General features: G+C 42.3%; 1 protein-coding gene across 3 annotated transcripts in view; it reads left to right on the top strand.

The window, feature by feature from the left end:
- Window positions 1-19,884, top strand: part of WDR7 (WD repeat domain 7) — a 323,814-nt gene that overhangs the window by 254,654 nt on the left and 49,276 nt on the right. For 2 of the 3 annotated variants that reach the window (XM_042451351.1, XM_042451352.1), the window contains one exon: window positions 1,184-1,286. In XM_042451351.1, the coding sequence (XP_042307285.1) occupies window positions 1,184-1,286 (103 nt within the window). The remainder of the gene's footprint in view (window positions 1-1,183; window positions 1,287-19,884) is intronic. The other variant, XM_042451350.1, reaches the window with a different exon arrangement.

Below are 19,884 nucleotides of genomic sequence, written 5' to 3'. Positions count from 1 at the left end.
TGTATATTCACTGATCAAAACCAGTACAATTCTGAAATGAATGCACTTTACAAAGGCTTCAATCCAACATCCCCTCAGCATTGTATAAATAGTTGCATGTGGACCTGCAGTAGACTGAGCTGGATATTCTTTCCTTGATTTGCTTGAAAACCCCAGAGGCTGTGACACATTGCCATTCCATGTTTCATGGCAAGCAGGCAGGACCACAGAAATACCTAGCTGTGTTGCCATGTTGTTGTGTGCCTTCAAGTCATTTCCGAATTCTGTTGACCTTAAGGCAAACCTATCATTGGGTTTTCTTGGCAACATTTGTTCAGAAGAGATTTGTCATTGCCTTCTCCTGAGGCTGAGAACATAGGGTCACAGAGTGATAGAGTTGGAACTTGCCAAAGGTCACCCAATGGGCTTCATGGCTTAGCAGGGAAATAAAATAAAATAAAACAATAAAAAAATATTTGTGTTTCCCTGCCTCTCCCAAAGGATCGAAGCGGGGTTACAGACTGAATGAACCCTGGTCTCCAACCATGTCATAGTCCAACACTGAAACCACTGCGCTATGCTGGCTCTGGGCATGTCCCCATACTCAGAAGCAAAATAACATCAGCACTTCCTCTGGGGATCTCAGTGCTGTTGTAATTATTTTGTGTCTGGCTAAAGAGAAACAACCAAATTCTTCTGCAATCCTACCTGCTTGCCATGAAGTGCAGAATGACAATGTGAGGTAGCATAAGGGATGTTTTTCATTAAGTCAGGGCTTTGGGCACCAAAGAGGGAGAAAGGTGGTGCTCAAAAAAGGACATCTGCATCCATAAACCAACTTGAATCCTGTGCAGGAAGAAAAGTGTAATACTATGAACCACTGAAATGAAAATTCTGTGATGAAATGTTTTTGGTTGTGGTTGTTGTTTCAGATTGTTTCAGTCAGGTATATTTAAAGCAGCTTGAATTCTCGCATAAAAATCTGGATTCATCTGGCAAAGGGCAGGGCAAATATCTTTTGCCAAGGACAGGGTGACATGGCAGTGCTAATGGCTGTTTAAAGGGGTTCTGTGTGACCAGTCTGTAAAATAAAATGTTCAATCTAAACATTGCTATTAATTACCAGAATGCAGTAAAAACCAGTTTTATGTAACATGCAGTTCTGATTAAATCTCATTTATTCCTCTTTCTCTAATGTTCAACCCAGGTTCTACATGGTCAGCTATTATGAACGGAGTCACAGAATAGCAGTTGGATCTCGCCATGGTTCAGTGGCCCTCTACGACATCCGGACTGGAAAATGTCAGGTAAATAAATCATTGTGATCTCCTCTCTGTAAACTGGAGAAGTTATTGAAAGAAAAGAAACTAGCTCTGCACCAGTTGACATGCTGAGTCGCTGGAACATTATGGATAATGCTAAAGGGGATCAATAGTTTAATGAAGGACTCAGTGTATATAGATAGAGTCTTACTGTTTTTATTTGCTGTAACTGAACAGCGAGCACAGATGGGTTAATAATAGCTGTCCAAAAATGTTGTAACTTCACACAGAGTACCTTGAAGACTCCTACATATTTCAATGCCAGGTTTGTATTTTTGGTAATGGCTCACTGCAGCTTGTTTTAGTAAGATCATTTTTTTTAAATCACTTTTTAATATTCGGGCATTTGTTGAGTAAATATAGTAGGTAAAAGTAGCACAAATAATGATTACCAGAATGTTATTAAGCTGCAGTTATAAGCACAGTTGCTAATATTTACTTATGAGAAACTGTATTCACAGGCTGTATGTTTTCTCAATAGGTCCAGCTATTAATGTAGAAATTGCAAAGATTTCTAACCTCAAATGATAGGTGCTAGTGTTTTCACATTGCCAAGAGCAGTCAGGAACTCTCCACTGCTGTTTTTCCCCAATGTTCTCTGGACACTTTAAATTCCCATCATATATTATACACACACATACGTGTGTGTGTGTGTGTGTGTGTGTATATATATACACTGACAGATTTTAACATTTTCAAAAGTATCCTAGATACATGGTTAATGCTTAATTTCACTTTATGCTTAGTGTGCTATTTATTTTCAATTTATCTCAGCCACATGTAGAATTAGAATTGACATCTTCACTGCATTTAAAAATATATATATTAACATTTTAAAATTTGCTAAGTATATAAAGTCTGTTTATACATATGCTCTATCTATTTTAGAATATGAGCCACATTTTCTCCAAAATACTATAGTGAAATCACAAGTTTCCTTAAACCCTGATTAAAAGACTTGAGTAGTAACATGTTTTATATATTATTGTTGATGAAGTTGTTATATATTTTTTTTCTATCCCACCTATTTTCCAGTTCAGGACTTAAAAGTGTCATATAACAAATTAAAAAACATATGACATATATGTTATAAACTATGAGGCCGAACAGATGGCCTGGAAAAGCCGGCTTCCGGGCAGCTTGGGGGGTGGTGGTGTTTTGATGCCACATACTCCCAAGATGCCCAGAAGGCACGCAGCCGTTTAGATAGGGGTGGCTTCAGGCCCCTCAGGGGGTATGATGTTTTGACGTTGCATGCCCCCGGAGCAGCTTGAAGCTGCACTGGGGTTGTGGCGGCTGGCCAAAATAAGAGCGGATATGTTTCACTCCTATTTGGGCTGGCATCAGGGTGGATTGGGGCAGCCTTTTGTGGCAGTTTGTTTCTATTTGTGTCTTTTAAATAGAGCATTTTTTTCTTGTACTGTGACAAAAGAAAGTCCCGTGACTGAATATGGCCAGCATTTATCTCTAACTGATAAATTAATATTCTAATTCATTTCAGTAGGTTCCATTTGAGTATTCAATTGAATATTTTAGATGAAATCCAAATATTAATCCCAATTAGGTTTTGTTGTTGTTGTTTTTGTTGTTGTTGTGTGCCTTCTAGTCATTTCCAGCTTATGGGGACCCTATTACAAGATTTTCTTGGCAAAATTTGTCCAGAGGGGATTTGCCTTTGCCTTAATGTTTGATCAGTTGATCGTAATAAATAAATTGAATTTGGGCCTAAATTCAATAAATTGAATTTAGACCCATTGAATCACTGAAAGTGTTGTTTTACTAAGTCCCACTTGATTTTGTGAGTCTACTCTAATTCTGACTATCAACTGAATTTGTCCATTACATCCCAACTTCCTTTTTGTTAGGTTAAACAAGATTTTCATCTCTTATCAGAAAAATAAAGGATTGATCCAAATTGAATTCAGATTTCTCAAAGACAGCTGTTCAGTTCTACAAAATGTTATACAGTGTTCCATAGAAAATCTTGCATCCTTTCTTATGATTATTTTATTCTTATTTTGATCTCTATGCCTTCCTATTTCTTCTTCTTTTTAAGAACAACAGCAGAGAGATGTTTATCCTGGATTTTTTCCCCCCTCTTGTCTTTCATAATTTGTTAGTTAACATGTCTGGAGGGTAAACAAACTGAATTCTGTTCCACCACTAGTTCTGGAAAGCATTGCTTCACATTATAGATTCCCAATTGTGCTTTTAAAAATGTGTCTGTGAGTCTAAAGTAGCTAACAAAGGTCAGAGGTGTTGATGGACGGGCTAGGCAAGTGCTCACAGCTACATCTCAGTATGAATGGCTGAATCTGCAATGAAAATCTTCCCTCTGGGTTGGTTTGCCCTTGGTTCAGTAGACATGCTGGAGTATCTTATCTTCCTGAATTTCCCCCCTCCTCGCCCTTTCCTCCTACCAACCTTTTAGGATACATTCCCTGAATTGGCAACAGGCATTTTTTTTAAAAAAAAATTCACTAACTCATATATGTACATTTTTCTCCAAATTGCTTTGTTTCTTGCTCTTTAACATGACTTCTCTTAAATTATTGCAACTAACTCTAGATCTGATTGGATAGCTTGTGTGAATAATTTTGTCAGCCAGTCTGATAAGGTTCGTGATGACCCCAAAAGGACATTTTGGGCAGAAAAAGAAGCTCTCATTTCAAGAGCCTTCAAGTATAGGTAGTTTGTACAATTATATTATTCAAGGTTAGCTGCTTCCCCCCCCCCTTGAATTGCTTTATGTGTGACATGTATTCTCTGTTTCCAGACTGAATATCCACTAGGCAGGAATTGCATTGTGTAAGTTCTCTGTGAACTAGTAATGCAGTAACAATAAATGATGACTCTCAATGAAACTAATTGGTGTTGGTCACTTTTTCATTCCTTAAAATGGTTCAGAAGAGCAAAAGGGAACCACTTATTTACACAATGGATAACCAACATTTTCAGAAATCCACATAGTTGTCAACTCTTACCATAAGTTTCTTTTCATTAGCTGCTGACCATAGAGTTGAAACATCAGCAAGTGAATCAGTGACATGGCACAAAGATACAGTGGTGATTTGAGAAGAGTAAACTGGGAAAGGCATGTCAAAAGTTGTTCCCAGTTTTCAATTTTTTCAAAGGTGGAAGCTGTGTTAGTCTCTTGCAGCATAAAAAAGTGAAAGAGAAGGGATAAAAAAGGAATTTGGCAGCACCTTTAAGATTTTACTAGTTTATATTTTAGCATGAACTTCTGTAATTTTAAACTCACTTCTTTAGATACAGTACAGAGTGATATTATAGCCTTAGGTGTAAAGCATATTTATACAGTTATGGGTGTGGGATAGAAAGTAATAGATCCAGAAAGATGCAAATCATGTCCCTCACCCTAAATTGTTTTCTAAGGCTGAATCTCAGTAGCAAAAAAAATTCCATATCCACCTCAGTTCCGGTGCTGTTGGAACATAACATACAACCATTTTCACAACAAAAACACTTCTTTTTGGCTTTAATGTGATGACATTTTTTTAAAAAAAAAAGTCACTTTTAACTCAGCAGCTTTAATTAAAAACCAGCCATTTAATACATGTGTGGAATCACGGTGTGCGATGACTGCAGACAGGAGAGGTGTGTGTGTGTGGTTACATGATCACATGTGAGGAGGGAAGAGGGAGTACAAGTTGGTGCATGAAGCCCAAGGGAAGTCCTTGTCAATTTTACTTCTCAGCTTGTGATAATAGAAACAGAAGGAAGAAAGCAGAAAAATTAGAGGTGGGTTTGTTTGTTTGTTTTTTTTAAAAAAATCTCTCCCTCTGAAGGCTCATGGAAGAGCACACAAATATATAAAGGCAGCAGGAGAGCATGCACATGCTTACCTTCTTGAAACAAAATTGTCTCCTCTAGAGCCTGCACCCTCCTCTACCTCTGTGCCCCTTCTTTCCATTTTTCTGCTCTCTCATCACTGAATGACTACAGCGGTGCTTCCTCATGAAGGGCTCACCACCAGCAGGTTGGACAAAGGAAATGATGTGGTATGTTGAAAGGAGGAGGAAGCATATGGGGGCAGGGGTGAGATGGCACTGCACTATTTGTGGGATGGCAGCACTATTTGTGGGATGGCAGCCAAGTTTCCTCCACAGCTAGACTTTGTAAACTTGACCTAACACCATTAATATCATCAATACAGTTTATACCGTGGTGTTTTATTGTTCTCTTTTAATTGTATATGTTCTGATATTCTGTTCTTTGGTAGAAAGGATGTTATAAATAAAAGTTGTTGTTATAGTGATATGGATAGCTGCTGGATTGAAAAAGGACTTCACATTATTGAACTGCACATTTTAAAATGGTGGTCTGTGTGTGTGTGTGTGTGTGAGAGAGAGAGAGAGATTTAAAATTCCCTTGCTCACTCATGATAAAACACTGAAACATGAAGTGGGGGAATGGATAGGACATGGGAGCCATCCAGTGAGAATGCAAGTTGGATAATAAGATTGAGAGGAAAGTAAAAATGCTATTGGTTGATAGGTTTATGCATACTGGGAAAGAAAAAAGTAGGGTTGCTTTGTACCACTTTGAATTTGAACTGGACAACACTTAAAACCATTTCTTGTATCATCTTCTAATTCTAAAATACTTAGATTTAAGCCTCAGACCTGGTTTGATGAGGAATGTCATAAGACAAAAAAAACCATTGGTGAAATCACTGAGGGTCCTAAAATTAAAGGCCAACAAGGAAGATATGCAAATACACCTATATATAGCTCGGTTGAGAAGCGACTATAAAATACTACTTAAGGAAAAGAGACATAACTATTATATATCTCAATGGAAAGAACTGGGTCACACTGCTACACAAAAGGATTCACAAAAATTCTGGCATATTATTGCATGAGCAGCCAGAATGATAGACCATTCTTTAGAAGCAGTAATTCAAAGTAATGTATGGGAGGAATATTTTATAAACATGTAAAGCTGTAAATTAACTCCATATCCCCATCCATATTTTCCCCAAATCACTGCCTTCCCAGAATGGCCAGAAGTTACCCCTGAACAGGTTAAAAAAATGTCCAAACAATCTCTTAATAAAGCCCCTGGGGAAGACATGATTCCCATGGAATTATTTAATGTAAAATCCGATTATTGGGCACCTATTTTGGCCAAGTTATTTACATACTGTATATAAATAAATCAGGACATATCCCTGAGGGATGGAGATCAAGTATCATCGCCCCCATACATAAAAAGGAGATTTTAAAAAATCCTGCCAATTACAGGCCAATTATTCTTTTGAATATCTCCTCCAAACTGTGTGCGTACCCTATTGGATCATTTAGAAGATTGGTCTGAGAGATACAATTTAATACAGTGGTACCTCGGGATACGAAATACCCAGGTTACGAAATTTTCGGGATACGAAAAAATCCCATAGGGAATTATTGTTTCGGGTTACGAATGTTTTTTCGGGTTACGAAAAAACTTTTGGTGCTTTTTTCGGCTTTTTCGCACGGAATCGCGGCTTTTCCCCATTAGCGCCTATGGCAATTCGGCTTACGAAGGCTTTTCGGGTTACGAAAGCGGCCGCGTTACGAATTAATTTCGTAACCCGAGGCACCACTGTATCTGAAGTCCAAGCTGGTTTTCAAAAGGGGAAATCTACTATTGATTTGTGTTTTGTATTAAATTTTTTGATCCATAAAGACACCCAAAACTTGAAGCAAAAGCTTTATGTTTGCTTCATTGATCTAAAGTCAGCTTTTGACTCATTCCCTAGGGACTTGTTGTGGCAAAAGCTAGAGAAGACAGATATCGACCCCGCTTATTATATCTAATTAGGGCCTTATATACTAACACCTTGATACAGGTCAAAGTTGATTTGGAGGGTCCTCTTTCCCCAAAAATAAATACCTATACTGGTGTCAAACAGGGCTGTATTTTAGCCCTCTTTTTATTTAATTTTTATATTAATGATATTATCAAGGAGTTAGAGGGCTTACAGTATGCCCCAGTTACTATTTTGGATCAAAAGCTTTCTCTGTTAATGTATGCTGATGATATTATTCTCTTATCCAGAACCCAGGTGGGATTAAGACGTTTGCTTGCCAGATTTTCATCATACTCTAAAAAAAAATGTCCTGACAGTAAATTATAATAAAACTCAGGTTGTGGTGTTTGGTAGGCGCCCCAAAGTACACTCTTGGCATTTAGATGAACATATAATAAAACAAGTCAAATCCTTTAAATATCTGGGAATTTTCTTTTCTGAATCAGCCTCCTGGAAACAACATATGACAAACATTAAAATCCAAGCTCATAGATCAGCTAAATCAATGAAGGAATGAGATTTTATTTATATACCGCCATTCCTTCGATCATGGCGGTTTACAAGATAATAATGAAATACAATACAGCACAAAACAAAATTACAGATAAAAATTAAACCACGAAAATCCCCCATATTAAACCGTATAATAAAGTACATCATTAAAAATCCATCATTCATACCTAATAATTAAAACCAGTTAAAATCAATAAACAATCTAAAAAAACAACACGCAATACACAGGAGAAGATGACAGTCAGGACATGTGGGGGAAGGCTTGGCGGAATAAGTGAGTCTTGAGGTTTTTCTTAAATGACTCCAGGGAGGGGGCCAAGCGGAGCTTACCAAGGAGAGAGTTCCAAGACTGCGGGGCCACCACAGAGAAAGCCCTTTGCGCAGTCCCTACGTATCTCATATTTGGAACTCTCAAAAGTTTTTTCCCACCTGGCCTGAGAGTGCGGGGCGGATTGTATGGGGAGAGGCGGTCTTCCAAGTACTCTGGGCCCAAGCCATTTAGGGCTTTATAGGTAACAACCAACACCTTGTATTGAGCCTGGAAGCGGATTGGCAGCCAATGCAGATCTTTCAATAAAGGTGTTATGTGGCTGGCCCTGGAACTACCAGTGACCAGCCTTGCGGCCATATTTTGAACCAACTGCAGCTTCCGAGTTTGGTACAAGCGTTGCCCCATGTAGAGCGCATTACAGAAATCAAGTCGAGAGGTTACCAGTGCATGTACTACTGTTTCAAGGTCTCCCCGGTCCAGGTAGGGGCGCAGCTGGCGTATCAGCCGAAGCTGATAGCAGGTACTTCTAACCGTCACATCTACCTGAGGAGTCAGGTGAAGCGACGAGTCCAGAAGCACCCCCAAACTGCGAACAGTGTCCTTCACGGGGAGCGTGACCCCGTTCAGGACAGGTGGACAAATTTCCTTCCCAGGACCGGGAGAGCCTATCGCAAGTACTTCCGTTTTCTCTGGATTCAGGCTGAGTCTGTTTTCCCTCATCCAGCCCATTACTGACTCCAGACAGGCATTGAGTGGAGAGATACCATCCCTAGTCACTGCATCAGTCGGAGACACAGAGAAGACTATTTGGGTGTCATCAGCGTACTGATAACACCACGCCCCGTGTCTCCGGATGATCTCTCCCAGCGGCTTCATGTAAATGTTGAATAGCATAGGGGACAAGATCGCTCCCTGAGGGACCCCAGATGTAAGGGCCCTCTTTTCGGAGCTACAGTCCCCCAGCTCCACCATCTGGAATCTACCCGAGAGGTAGGAACGGAACCACTGCAAAGCAGTGCCCCCAATACCCAACTCTCCCAGGCGAGAGATCAACCTTGAGCTTTGCTGTTAATAAGGGAGGCAGTTTGGTAAACCCTGCTCTAATGGTCTTTAAAGCGAAAACTCTGGCACATATCCTTTATGGGGCAGAGATCTGGGGCATACCTAAGGTCCCAGGTCTGGAAGTGCCCCAAAATTACTTTTAAAGGGCATTACTAGGACTTCCTAGGGACACTCTAACTGCTATGATTCGTCTCGAAGCCTCTGTTCCAACTTTAGAAAGCCAAATAGACAAAAGGATCTTGTGTTATTGGTTTAAGATCCAAGAGATGCCAACCTCTAGATTGCCCCCCCCCCAAAAAAAAATGTCTTTTGGAACTTAACAATGGACTACTTGTTAATAATTGAGTTCATGGGGCAGCCCAGTTAATTACTAAGTATGGGTTTTCAATGAGCGAACTGGCAGGGTTAGATTATCCTGCAAGGAAGGTAAAAATAAATAATACAATATTTGAAGTTACTACCCTTGCAGATTTACATACTGTCCATGAATCCCCATGGGCCCCTTTTTTATTATAGCCTCAGACAATTCTGTGATCACCCGTATTATTTCGACAACCTCGCTTTCGCCCAGTTGCGTCGAGCCTTCACAGAACTGAGGCTTAACATGTTTGATTCAGCTGAAAGAGATGGGAAACTTTAAAAAGTTCCAAAAAATGAATGGAGATGTATTGTTGGCTGCCCCCATTCAGAGGATTTGGTACATTACTTAACCTGTTGCCCTTTGTATAAAGATCCTAGGGAGCGTTTTATTTTAACTTTAATCAATAACAAAATATTTTAGAATTCTCATGAAAAAGTAATTTACCTCCTTATGGACACAGATAAATATGTGACCTGGCACATAGCGTTGTTTGCTCTTGCTGCTAAAAAAGACCAGTGAGAAATACATAGCAGAAATTGCTGTTTCCTGTAATGGGGATAATTTGATTTAAAAGGGCCCAACTGTGAATCTTAATATATTCGTGTTTTCCAAGTTATCCACAATTGTCAATGTTAAACTTTTGCTATTTGGTACAATCTGTTGTATAGTGTTTTATGGAAATTTTATGTGTATTGTAATACTATTTTGATTTTTGCAATGGTCATTGGCCAAAAACAATAGAGACTTTAAAAAAAAATGAGTAGGTGAGGCGTTAACCAGGTGAAAACCAGGCAGAATACTGTTCATTGGACCTAGATTATTTTACAGGTGTGGATTCAAGCCAAAAGTAGTTGTCCAAAAATTTTCCCTGTTATCAAGTTCGCTTGGAAACTGACATATGAATGAGTATACCCAGTGAATCTGGAAATGCATGGAGTTTATACAGAAGCATAGCAGTAATCAGTATACCAACTTTTTTGTGCTATCTATCATGGCTCACTGTGATTCCACCCCAACTTGTACAGGAAGCTGTCTGGTGACCTGGGCAGAATTTTTTTTTGCATTCACAGTATAATTAAGCACTGAGAAACTCACAGGGGTTATTTTACAGTGAAGCAGCCTGTGGGCATAGAAGGCAATGAGAGGGTGTACACAGTAGGATATTATTGAGCCTGGAAATGTGAAGAAGAAAGGAAGGTTCTTACAGGTATCTTGAGAAACAGTTTGTAAGCCAAGCAAAGTACTGGTGGATCCTGGAGCTGCATGTCTGTCTGTGTTGTGTCCTACAATCAACAGATGCACTGACTGCCATGTCACAAGGACACTTACAAAGTTCAGGTGGAAGCACAATGGGGCATCAACTTTGGACAGATTCAGGATGGACCTAAAAAAATGATAATAATAATAATAATAATAATATTTATTTGTATACCGCCCTCTGGCAAACCAATCCGGGTGGTTAACAACAGTAAAATATAAAATATGACAATTAAAAACACTTTATCCCTCCCCCCCTTAAGACAGTATTAAACAGTATAACATATTAAAACACAATGTCAATGCATAAAAACAACAATTAACAACTAAAAACCCTGATATCCCTATCAATAGCTTAACTCTGTAGGATAAAATTGCAGAATGAAATCAAACTGCTCGCTTGAATTAAAGCTAACTGACTAAGTACTGCAAAAGCCATGCTTCCAAAATGCTGTTAGGCAGAGGTAAACTTCTTGTCTATCCTGAAGTAAGAATGGTTCATGTCTGAACTGTGTTTAGCCAATTACATGTACCCTCAAGAATTGCTTGACTAGGATGGCAGACTGGCTGATGGAAACAGTACAGTATTTGCATGCATTTGGGGTGCCCAGGTATAATATGCTGCAGGAGAGCAACCTCTTTGATTTAGCTACAGTAGAGGATGACACACAGGTCACTAAATTCATTTACAATGTGGAGGAGCCTACCATCTATCAAAAGAATCTTCTTGATGCCACCTGCCATGAGACACTTGACCAGGCAGATTTCCCAGAACAACAAATTAGACAAGGCCCTGGAGTGAGGCCAACATACACAAATAAATTCTGAATTGTGTGTGTACAAAAAGCCATTATGGTAGAGCTTCCTGATAATTCCTGATTAAAAATATTCCACAATTAGAGATCAGTAAGGAGAAGGAGAAATCTGCAGTATTTCCATGTGGCTAATGTAAGATCTTTTGTAAGCAACATCCCCTTCACTTGATGTAAAGGGTGTTGGAAATATTATTGTAAAAATTACTGTTTATTCACCTGGAATGAAAGACTTGGCTTTTCCTGTAAATAAAATTGAGATTCAAGAGGGAGTTCTAGCTGCTTCCAAACTGACAAACGATTTCAATATATTTGTCATTCATAATTTAGTAAGTTGCAATTATAGTAGTCTGTTTGGTAACTTGTTAACTGCTGTTGTTAGGAAACATGTAATGCTACTCCTGTTCTTGTGCTCATTTTTTAAGTGTTCTAGCTCCCAATTGTCACATTTAGGTTCTGTTTGTACCTAATGTGGTATAGATGGTGCTAACAACCTTGGCAGGTGCATCAAAACACATATGCAATTCACAGCACCCCAAAGAAACCAGCAATGTCGCTTATAAATATGACACATATTTATTGCTTGTTTCTGTGGTGAGCATGTGATATGCCAGTTGATATGAAAATGTTAGGTTGTGTTTTCAACTGGACAGGAGGGAAATGTAAGAATTCATGTTCACTATAATGCTTAGCATTTTTATAATGCTTTAAAATGTTTCATTTTTATTGCTATACAGTGGTACCCCGGGATACGAATTGATCGCGTTACGAAATTTCCGGGATATGAAAAAGTTAGATTGGAAAAAACTGTTCCGGGATACGATGTTTTTTTCGGGTTACGAAATTTTTTTCGGCGCGAAATTCAAACGCAAAGCGCGGCTAGCGGCTTTCCAGCGCTAACGGAAAGCCTTTTCGGGTTGCGAAATTACTCGGGTTACGAACGGAGCGGCGGAACGAATTAATTTCGTAACCCGAGGTAGCACTGTATAAACCCTACAAGGTTAGTGACATTATCTCTATTTCAGATAGAGAGCTGAGTCTGAAAAGGGATGCTTTATCCAAGAATACATAATATATTCATGGATAGGGTGAAATTTCAGTCATGGACTTTCTGGGTTAGGGCTCTGTCTTTTAATGGTTACACTAGATTTTAGATTTTTACACATATCAGTGCACACAACACTGGAAGAGAAAACTCCTCACCTACAATCAATACACTTCAAATGCCTTAAAGTGAATCTAACATAGTCATTGTGCGTTGCCACATTTCTTTGTCTTCCATGATTTAGAAGCAGAAAACCTGGTGTGCTGTTGGTTTAAAATGCTTCCTTTTCAGTGGTAACACAAAAATAGAATTGTAATATTGTTTAATACTTGCATCATGTCAGTAGATGTCACTCCAGTGCAATAACTTTGGCGCGTTACAGAGCGCCCAAGAAGGGCACTCTGCTGCCGCCGGTTGCTACGTCCGGGAACCGCAGGAGCCAAACCACGCGGCTCCCGGGCGCAGCAAGAAAGAAGCGCCAAAATGGCACTTTTTTCTGGGCCCTGGAAGTGGCACCGCGAGGCGCTAGTCGCACACCTGCGGTGTCACTTCTGCCGCGTGATGTCCGGACGCTACACATCTGCGATGTCAAAATGGTGGCCCCTATGTGAACGGGTGCCGCCATTTTGTACTGACTCGGTCCATACAAGGGTTGAGGGGTATCCGGAAGGGACGCCCCTTCTCAACCCTAACACGCCCCTTTCTAACCCTAGTACACCCCTTCGGCGCGTCTGTAACACGCCTTAGTAAGAAAATGTATGTTTTAAATCTGAGTTTAAAAGAGAGCCGTCCATCATTGTGGAGTCTGTATTATTCTAGTTCTGTGAAGGAAACACAAAATCAAAATTTTGATCGTATATGTTTGCTCTCATTTACTTTATTTTACTGGGAACATCCCAAAAGACAGTCAATGCTTCTGATTTAGCAGACAGTAGTAGTTGTTTTTTTAAAAAAATTAGATCGTGATGTTGGAGAACCCCTTGTGAGTGTTTTATGTTGGGTCATATGCACACTAGTCGTACATGAGCATCCATAGATGCTGAGGAGACAAGCCCAGGTGGCACATATCCCTATAGAATAAATTGGGTACATTGGGACAAGGCATACATGGCACCTGGGGGGGGGGGACGTAGAATTTCCATATAGGCACATTTGTCTTGCTTTTTTATGATGCTCCCAATCTGAGTATACAGCTGATCAATGCTCCCCATTGAAATTAATGGTGTGGCACACTGGAGAGAGTTTTTTGTTAGTAGCTTGCTTAGCACTTCATTGTTAGTTGACAGCAAAGATCACTTTGACCCAGTATTTGCCTCTAGATGTGAAAGTTTGAATTGATATGACTACATAGACTTTTTTAAATACCCCTGCTGCATACTGTGGTCTATTTGTTGTCTCTGTTGCTCAAGATTCTAATTTCCATGGCATAGTAATGAATTTCTACAGTTCCTTAAACCCAAGTGATTTAGTAGTCTCCACTTTGATGCAACTGTCTTCAAGTAAGCTGGGTGAGGATCAGCTTCAGATGAAAATAACTTCTAACATTTGATTTGATGGCAGTCTCAACCTCCCTCACCCCCTTGTCATTGATTTGCTTTTTATTTAAAAAAACAAAAACACATGGCGGGAAGGTTCTTCTGATCACATTGCATGCATTATTTTTAATATCTGTAGGGTCGTCGTCGTCCCCTGGCTAATGTAATAGATGTTCCAGGTTATGTGAGCAATGTGATGTAAAGTTTAATATAAAGTTTGTTAGCTTTACCATTTGATCAGATGCACCATTTATCCTGCTTCTGTATTTGATGTCAAGTGGTGAAATTCTCACCTCACATGGAGTTGTGTGTCTTGGTCAAAACAGCCTTGATATTTATTATCGGGGTGGGGGCAGAAATCAGTCAAGGACAGAATGAATTATGTTGGCAGTATATTTGTGTACAATCTTAGTGGAACATGAATGGACAATAGTTGAGAATCTCCACTGTAAGATTTGGAAATGAGTATTCTGTATCTTATTATCTCAAACATCTGTTAATGCTAGATAACCTATTCATATAGCTTGTAAGCTCAGAATAAGCAACTAGCATCCTGGAGGCTCAGTGGGACCACCAAGGGCATGCAATTTGTCAACGCTGTATTCTTGCAGCTCCTCCTATATAATCAGCATCATTGTGTATTTTTGAGTAGATGTATTTTCCCCAGCAAAATACCAAAGTATGAATATGTGCTCAGGAAGCCCTGTAAACTCACAGAGCAGGATGAAAATTGCTGAAATTATTCATAATTGCATGTGATATCAGAAAAAAATGGAAATTGTAAATAAGTTGTGCTCTCTTTGTTTTGTTAAACAAATCCAGGTAGGCCTAGGAAAGGAGCCTACCATCAAACCGATGGGCAGTAAAGAAACTGTACCTTTGGTGCAAGATATAATATATAACAAATGAAAAAGAAATATTGAGGTGGAAAATGGAATAGTATGAGAATTAAAGATGCATTTGAAGTATGTGGAGAAAAGTATGTGAGCCCATAGATCCAGTTACTGACATTCTACTCAAGGAACCTCCTGTTTTTAGTAGTAGGGATAGCCAAGTGGCTTCCACTTGTCCGTGCCTTTTACTCTGTGTTTTATCTGCAATAACCAACTACTATTTTTGTGGTGTAAATTTGCCTATGTTGGTATGCATGCCAAGTTTTGATGACCCACAGTTTTCAAAGTTACGGGTTCCAGAATTTTCTAGCCTGGAAGATAAACTATCAGGAGACAGACTGTTAGCTAAAGCAAGAGAATACTTGAACTACAATTGCAAACAGGAGCACCAGTTACTGGAATTTCAGCTTAGAATATTAATACTTTGACAATAACTGCGATGACTTCATCTGTTAATGCATTGTCCTTCCACAAACTTTAATGTGTGTATTTCCCTTCCTTTACTCCATAGTAAATACACTATAGTACCTAACATATGAGAAAGGGTTGGCCCTTTTTGCTGATGAATTATAGTGGGCCCTTGGTATCCGCTGGGGTTCGGCTCCAGGACTCCAGACGGATACAAAATCTGTGGATGCTCATGTCCTGTTATATACCATAGCACAGTAAAATGGCATCCCTTATATAAAATGGCAAAATTAAGGTTTGCTATTTGGAATTTATATACACTTCTCAAATATTTTCAAGCCATGGATAGTTGAATCTGTGGATAAAGAATCCATGGATATGGAGGGCTGACTGTATTTGGTACTTTTTGCTGGAATCTTATGAATATGGGGATGGACAAAGCCATCCTGAGTGTCTGAGACAGAATGTATTGCATAGTTTATGAGTATAGGAATGGTGAACACTTAGGGCACCCTGATGGTGCAGTGGTTAAATGCCAGTACTGTAGCTACAATGTTATGAGTGTGATCTCAGGGACTCCAACATCCACTCAGCCTTCCATCCTTTCGTAGGTCGGTAAAATGACTACCCAGCTTGTTGGGGGTGATTAGCTTACAGAATGTAAACCACTTAGAGAGTGCTGAGTTCACCAACAGGCAGTACAGTATAGAAATGTACATGCTATTGCTATTGCCTATAAATAGTTTAACACACTAAGCCCAGAGCAAAGTCAAACAGCTTTGTCAGGCATTGACTTGAAATTCTCCCCACATGGCACCTGGTGGGGAGGGGATGAATAAGGACTTTTGATTCCTAGGTGGGCATCTGTCTGCTTTCGCCCTCTTTTGGCAGCACACATGAGTCAATCCATGAGAACAGAGTAAATACTGGCAGTTCTTCAACCATCCCTTTATTCAGAAGATATCTATCAATAACAATGAATTTTCAAGCAAGGGCTTGAATCAGTGAGAAGCAGGATGTGCTCATTTTACCAATATTTTAGTCTACCTTTCTTTTAAAGCAACAGACAAGTTCATTTTCCAAAAGAGATGTCACAGCTGTTCCCTTAATTAAAAATCTCAGCAGTTCTAAACTAAAGTAATACTCAAAAAAAAGTCACCAAGTGACTTCAGGGTGTTTTGCCTGGAAACCCAATAAATCAGCAGAATACATGTTTCTTCTTCGTGGTCTCTGCGAATCACACAAATGGGTTTATTCTGCACCTGCACAGCAATCCTCGGAAACTTCTAGAATCTCTAGGCAGAAAGCAATGTATCTTTCTGCAACTTTTTGGCGGTAGCTCCGCCCACCCATATATAAGGCCCCTGGTGGCCCGCTCTTCAGTTCCTTCATTCCGCCGCGCTAAGCAGCTCGAGGAACTTCGCTAGCATTCGCTTGCTCTTGTGTATTAGAATCTCTAGTTTTTGACCTTCGGACTTTCACTTGACTATCCTCTCGGACTTTCCCTTTGGCTTGACGACCTTCTCTGATTCTACGGCTTGACTTCGGACTGGTAACGGACTTCTCTTACCATGGCCTCTTTCAAGCAATGCACCAAGTGCGGGGTGAAAATCCCCAAGGCCGATGGCCACGACAAGTGTGTCCTCTGCTTGGGGGAGGCACACGTTCAGGGCAGTTGTGCCCACTGCAAGGCCTTGTCTGCCCAGGCCCTCAAGAACAGGGACCGGACACTCAAGGCCGCCCTCTACGAGAGGGTTCTCAGCCAGCCTGGCGGCTCTGGAGCCTCTGGGGAGTCGGATGCCCCCAAAGCCCCCAAGAGAAAAGGGGATAAGCGCTCCGATCGGGACAAGAAGCGGGCTCGTTCGTCCTCGCCACCTTCTAAGAGCTGCCGTAAGGGGCCTCCAAGCATGGTCTCAGTGCCCCCGCCTGAGTCGAGGCCAGTACCGTCGACATCGCCTGTTGCTGAGCCAGTGAAAACCCTGACTCCGTCTTTACCGGCCCCTTCCCGGATGGTGCCGCTTGAACCCAGAATCCTCCTCACCAGTCACCTCTCTGTACCGGCAGATAGCCTACAGATTGTGAATGTGGACTCTGAATCAGAAGGAGAGCTCCAGGACTCCTATGCTCCATTCTCTCCTCAAAGGCCGAGGTCAAAATCTCCTTCGCCCTCACCAAGGAGAAGGCCACGCTCTGCCTCACGGGACCGGGCTACGCAAGGTACCGAAGCTGATGAGGCTCTGGCTGCAGACCATCCTGCCTCTACAGAGCATGATCGGGACCTCTTCCAGGCGTTCCTGGATCTCATTCACGACCAGCACACGGGACAGTACCTCATCCCGGTTGACCCGTCCCGTCTGTGTCGTAACCTCCGCGCTCATTCAAGGGTCTGTCGCCCAGATGATGAAACCTCCCGCCGGGACGACCAGGACGATCTTGGGGCATCCGATCCTCTCTTCAGACGACGCAGCCCATCCCCCTTGAGGTCCGGCTCGGGCTCTCCTCGTTCCGTGTCTCCCATCTCGGATGAAGACGCCCCATTTGTGCCCGAAGGCCCTTCTGTCCTGTCGCCCACGGATGACGTCCGGGCCTTTGCCGACAGGGTCATACGGATGGCTGATGCTCTCAAGCTGGAAGTCGCCCATCCGGAAGATGATGCCCTTGACCCGGTGGACAGGAGGATCCACGGCTCGGCTCCAGCTCCTCCAGCCTTGGCTTATCTCCCGTCCCTGGAAAAGATCGTGAAGCGTTCCTGGGACTCCCCAGCCACCATCCCGTCGACATCTCGCAAGATCAAGAACCTGTACCGGGTTACTCTGTCGGCCCCGTCCTGGCTGTCACACCATCCCAAGCTGAATTCAGCTATTGTGGAAGGCACCCAGTCCACCTTCACCCCCAAAACATCTTCTTCGCCTGTCGACAAGGACAGCAAGAAGCTGGACAGTCTGGCGAAGAAATTCTACGCCTCGGCGGCCCTCGACCTCAAGATCGCCAACTACGCGGCTTGCATGGGGGCCTATGTTCAGTTCCTGGTGGAGAAGATGGACCCCACCATTGCTGACCTGCCCGATGACAGGAGGCGTATGATGGCGGCTCTCAGGAATGAGATCCACCTGATGGCGGGACAGCAGATCATCTCTGCCAGGCACTCCACGGACTGTGCATCTAAGATCCTCTCTGGCTCCATAGCTCTCCGCCGCTATGCATGGCTTCGGTCCTCAGATCTCATCCCTCAGGCGAAGGCGGCTATTGAAGACATGCCCTTTGACAACTCGGGCCTCTTCAATAGGGACACGGACAAGAAGCTTAGCTTCAGGTACCGGATGAAGACCGTGGCTAGAAAGCACGGTATGTCTTCCGCTCCATCCAAGTCCCCCCGCCAGAGGTATCCCGGTCAGCGCCCCTGGCACCCAGGAGGCCAGTACCGTTTTCAGCCCCAGGACCGTCCTTACCACCAGGACAGTAACCCTCAGGGCCGATCCTCCCGGTCTCCTGCTCCCCAGCCAGACAGGCGTCAATCTTCCCAACCCAGATACCAACAAGGGTATAGGAAGAAGGATGGCCGGGACAAGAAGAGGTTCTGATGTGTTCCCGCGCACCTCGTCACGTCCAACAGGCTGAGCCCTTTCTTCAACACCTGGGCCGCCATCACTACAGACTCTTGGGCACTTAACATTGTCCGTAGGGGCTATGCCCTAGAGTTCATCGAGCTCCCACCAACTGGAGCCTTTGTTTCAACTGTCCCCTCGGACACCCTTCTCGACGAAGTGCGCACTCTACTAGACAAAGGCGCCATTGAACCCATTTTCCCCTTTGAGTTCAACTGGTGCTTTTTTTCCAGGTACTTCACCGTACCGAAGAAAGACTCTGGCCTTAGACCCATAATGGATCTTCAGGCTCTCAATAACTTTATTGTTTACAAAAAATTTAGGATGGTAACCCTGGCTTCTATCTTACCACTCCTACAGGAAGACCTCTGGTTCGTGATGCTAGACTTAAAAGATGCCTACTTTCACATAGCGATCCTGGAGGACCACTGCAGGTTCCTCGCCTTCGCTGTCGGACACCAGGCTTACCGGTACAAGGTCCTTCCCTTTGGCCTTTCCACAGCTCCCAGAGTCTTCACCAAGTGCATGGCGCCCGTGGTGGCATACCTGCGTCAAAGGGGCATCACAGTCTTCCCATACCTGGACGACTGGCTCTTCGCAGCATCCTCAAAGGACACCCTCCTCAAGCAGCTGGATTTTGCCCTGTCCCTGCTGCAAGCACTGGGACTACAGGTCAATTTCGACAAGTCCAACTTGACTCCTACCAAGCGAATAGACTTTATAGGAGCAATGCTGGACTCTCGGCAGATGAGGGCATACCTTCCAGAGACAAGGTTCCAAGCCCTCTGTGCATCTCTGTAACCCTGCCTCCGCCAAAGGCGTCTTCAGGCCCGTGCAGTACAAGTCGCCATGGGACATCTAGCCTCTACCACTTTCGTCACACCGTGGGCCAGACTACGTCTGAGGCCCATTCAATCTTGGTTCCTCTCCGTGTTCGACTCCGTACAAGACACGTCCACCAAGCTGCTCACCATCCCAAGGACTGTACAGAGGTCTTTACAATGGT

Source organism: Sceloporus undulatus, chromosome 2, assembly GCF_019175285.1.
Source record: "Sceloporus undulatus isolate JIND9_A2432 ecotype Alabama chromosome 2, SceUnd_v1.1, whole genome shotgun sequence".
NCBI classification, from domain to species: domain Eukaryota; kingdom Metazoa; phylum Chordata; class Lepidosauria; order Squamata; family Phrynosomatidae; genus Sceloporus; species Sceloporus undulatus.
Note: the sequence above shows the minus strand (reverse complement) of the source record. Positions and strands in the feature narration are given on the sequence as shown.